Source organism: Lycium barbarum, chromosome 3, assembly GCF_019175385.1.
Source record: "Lycium barbarum isolate Lr01 chromosome 3, ASM1917538v2, whole genome shotgun sequence".
Taxonomy (NCBI): Eukaryota; Viridiplantae; Streptophyta; class Magnoliopsida; order Solanales; family Solanaceae; genus Lycium; species Lycium barbarum.
In genome coordinates, this window is record NC_083339.1 from 125,109,087 (window position 1) to 125,113,149 (window position 4,063).

General features: G+C 36.2%; 1 protein-coding gene across 1 annotated transcript; it reads left to right on the top strand.

Moving 5' to 3' along the window:
- The first annotated feature begins 1,296 nt into the window (after positions 1-1,296).
- On the top strand, positions 1,297-2,419 carry LOC132632287 (uncharacterized). Its single transcript, XM_060348166.1, has one exon. The coding sequence runs from the start codon at positions 1,524-1,526 to the stop codon at positions 2,223-2,225; it is 702 nt and encodes a 233-aa protein (XP_060204149.1). The 5' UTR covers positions 1,297-1,523; the 3' UTR covers positions 2,226-2,419.
- The last annotated feature ends 1,644 nt before the right edge of the window (positions 2,420-4,063 follow it).

A 4,063-nucleotide genomic window follows, 5' to 3' on the forward strand; every position in this document is an offset into this window, starting at 1 on the left:
GATTATTTCCACCAACATCAATACCTAAATTAGGTGTTTCGTCCACAAATGTTTCCTCATTAAGCCCACCCCTAACAATACCACTACTACTACTACCGGCACCACGTCTTAATCTCTTTGACATTATTAAATACAATTAATTTAAATCACAATCAAATAAATCACAAGAAAATAAATTACAACAAATTAAATTGCTAGAATTAAATTGCGTAAATTAAATTGCGAAAAATAAATTGCTAGAATTAAATTGCGAAAAATAAAGATAGAGTTGAAACGAAGGTACCAAATTGCCGGATTAATTTCCAACAAAGTGAAGGCGGCTAGAATTGCAAATCCACCAAAGCTACTTCGGCTTGTTGCAAAATCACCAACTCCACCTACAATATTATAATTGCAAAATTAATAATTGAAAGTTGAAACTATAATAAGACTTTGTAATATTTATTTAAGAGAAATATAAAGTGGTTAATTATTGCAAAGTAACTATAATTGAGAGATTGAGATTTGAGAGAAAGAGAAGAGTGAATTGGTGTGAATTAAAATGAAAATGAAGAAGGGTTTATATAGGGGTGGGAGATGGGTTAAAGTGTTAAAAAAAAGTTTGGGGGGTTGGGGGGCTAAAAATTAATTTTATGACCGTTTGGCAACGGCCATTTTTGCAAATGGGCCGTTGCCAACGGTCCATTAACGGATAAAGGCCCAACGACTATAATTTTTTTTTATTTCACCGGTTTCAAAAAAATCAGAACCGGACCGGTAATAATTAAACGGTTAACCGGAACCGGTTAACCGGTTCCGGTTTTACCGGTCCGGTTACCGGTTTTAACCGGTTAAACCGAACCGGTTGACGGGTTTACATAGGACTCAAATGTTTTAGGAAAAAAATTACACTAGCGCATTCTCCTAGGTTATCAAATCTTGTTTGCTTCAAGTAAATATTATTTACAATCTTCAATTATAGTTCTAAGACGGTGGCACTAATACGTCCTTTGTGATAACTTGATATAATAGTCAATCTGTTTCCACTAATAATTCTTTACATCCATTTCTTTTGCTAATTTTAGCCCTTGCTTGATATTCCATAGTTCTCTAATGAGAGTTGAAGTTGAAATAGATTTATCATATATGAGTATCTACTTTCTTCATATGTCCGAAAATCATATTCATTTTGAGTCTTGACGTTGCAATCAATATTCAGTTTAATATTTCCTTTAATTTAAACTTCCAATGCATTGACATTAACAGTTCTCCTTCCCACTATTTGAACATAAATCATAAAAGCAAAAGGGTGACACAAAAAGCAGCTCAAAAGCATAGGCAAGAGGATAGGGGAATATAAAAATAGTCAGACGATAAGTAAAAGATAAGCTTTCTTTCTTTCTCCATTAACTTTAAATAAAGCTACTTGCACTACTTTTTAACAATGCTGCATGTCAATATGGAACTTGCCTACCAGAGTTGGTTCTAAGAGCTTATTATTTGCAAAGCCTCTTTGTTTCTGGATTTCGCTCTGTTATTGAACTATGGATTCTCTTCAAATGAAGAAAATTCAAGCCATCAACAAGTACAGGAAACAGCGGCTTCTCAACAACCTCATGTTCTATTCTTTCACTGCATTGACTTCCATTTTATTACTCTCAAGTCCTCTTTGGTATCCTCTTCTTTGTGCTTTCCTTAAATCCCTTTTCTTTGACTCTCTTCCCAAAATTTGCGCACTATTTTTCAGTTCTAAGTGCATCTTCATAGTTGGGAATATCATAATCATATTTCTTGTTGGAGAATCTAAGATCTTCAAATCAAGATCCTCTTCTTCTTTACCATCTAATGTACTGAAACAGAACTATACAGCAGAGCAAGAAAATGAAGAGAAGGGTCAGAAAAACTTTATCTTTCTTGCTGGAGAGACCAAGATTTCTAGATCAAGTTATTCTTGTTCTTTACCCTTTATTGTAAATTTGAAACATGGGGAGCAAGAAGAGGAACTTTGTGGATATGTTGATGAAGAAGAGAAGGACCAGAAAGGTGTTAATCTTGAAAGTGTGATGGATGGAATTATGGGAAACTACTGCACCAGCAAATGCAGAGATAATGAAGAATTAGAGAAGGAAGAGAAATTTCAGGAGTACAAATTTGGTACAGAGCCTAATGAGTTAAGCAAGAGAGCTGATGATTTTATTGCGAGGGTCAACAAGCAAATTAGGCTTGAAGCTGGATCCATGATTTAGGCCAGCATTCAGGGAGTAGTTATATTTTCCCATTGTAATGCCTCTAGAGTTCAACTTCTGTAGCTAACTTGCATTATTTCTTCCTTCAGGAACTAATGCAAAGAAATAATGCAAATGTAAAATCTGTCCAAACATGTTAATGTGTGAACATTCAGTGTAGAGTAGTACTCATGTTTTTTTTTTCTTTTCTTTTTCTCCGATATTTTAAAAAGAATTTCAAGTGACACTTTTCGCTTTACGAGACTTGATTTGATTAAACTTTGAAATTAAATTGAAATAGATTAACTCAATATTTTAAGATTAAAATTTATATATTTGAAAAATACATGAAAGATACTCTAAGTTGCAACTTTTCTCATATCAAATTAGTGAAAAAGTATATTTTAAAATGTTGGTAAAAGTTCAGGCAGTTTGAATCTCAAGAAGCGAAAAATATCAAACAAAGGGAGTATTTTTATATATTTAATTACTTTTTTATTTTGGTAATTTATTTTACATTTAATATTATAATTTTATAATTATAAATATGTCATATATAAAATGCTAGACCATAAATTCAAAGCACACTTTTGATATGTTATACATATTCAATTATTTGTTAAAATTCTTTTTTCATATTTAAGGACTGCCTATTTCAGAGAACTATTTCGGATTCATGCCAGGGCGCTCTACTACAAAAATTATTCATCTTGTACGGAGATTGGTAGACCAGTATAGGGAGAGGAAGAGAGACTTAAACATGGTGTTCATCGACCTAGAAAAGGCATACGACAAAGTGCCGAGAGATGTTTTGTCCGAGAGATGTTCTATGGAGATGCTTGGAGGCTAGAAGTGTACCTGTGGCGTACAGTAGGGCGATCAAGGACATATATGATGGGGCCAAGACCAGGGTAAGGACTATGGGAGGAGACTCGGAGCACTTCCCAGTTATGATGGGGTTGCACCAGGGATCAGATCTTAGCCCATTTTTATTTTCCTTGGGTTAAATGGATTGACGCGGTAAATTCAAGGTGAGGTGCCATGATGTATGTTATTCGCGGATGATATAGTTTGGAGACAAACTCTAGAGTCTAAAGGGTTCAAGTTGAGTAAGACCAAGACAGAGTACTTAAAGTGCAAGTTAAGCGATACATTGCATGAGGCTGACGTGGAAGTGAAGCTTGGCACCCAGGTCATACAGAAAATAAATAGCTTCAAGTATCTTGGGTCTATTATACAAGGAAATAGGGAGATTGATGATGACGTCGCACACCGTATTGGTGCAGGGTGGATGAAATTGAGGCTTGCCTCCGGAGTGTTGTGCGACAAGAAGGTGCTACCAAAACTCAAAGGCAAGTTCTACAAAGTGGTGGTTAGGCCAACTATGTTCTATGAGGCGGAGTGTTGGTCAGTCAAGAAGTCTCACGTTCAGAAGATGAAAGTGGCGGAAATGAGAATGCTACGATGGATGTGTGGGAACATTAGGAGCGATAGGATTAGGAATGAAGTTATCCAAAACAAGGTAGGAGTAGCCTCGGTGGAGGACAAGATGCTGGAAGCGAGGCTGAGATGGTTTGGGCATCTGATGCTGAAAGACACAAATGCCCAGTGCGGAGGTGCGAGAGGCTGACTATTGACGGTTTCAGAAGAGGTAGAGGTAGGCCGAAGAAGTATTAGGGAGAGGTGATTAGACAGGACATGGCGCATCTTCAGCTTACCGAGGACATGACCTTAGATAGGAGGGTATGGAGGACTCAAATCAGGGTAGAAGGCTAGTAGGTGGTCGCATTTATCCTTTCTTGCGAGTAGTTGCATTGATTTTTAGTTTCTTGTCCTTTGATTTCTGCGAGTATTTATTT

Excerpts from the sequence above, each read along its gene's own strand:
- LOC132632287 (XM_060348166.1), top strand. The coding sequence starts at position 1,524 with ATGGATTCTCTTCAAATGAAGAAAATTCAAGCCATCAACAAGTACAGG.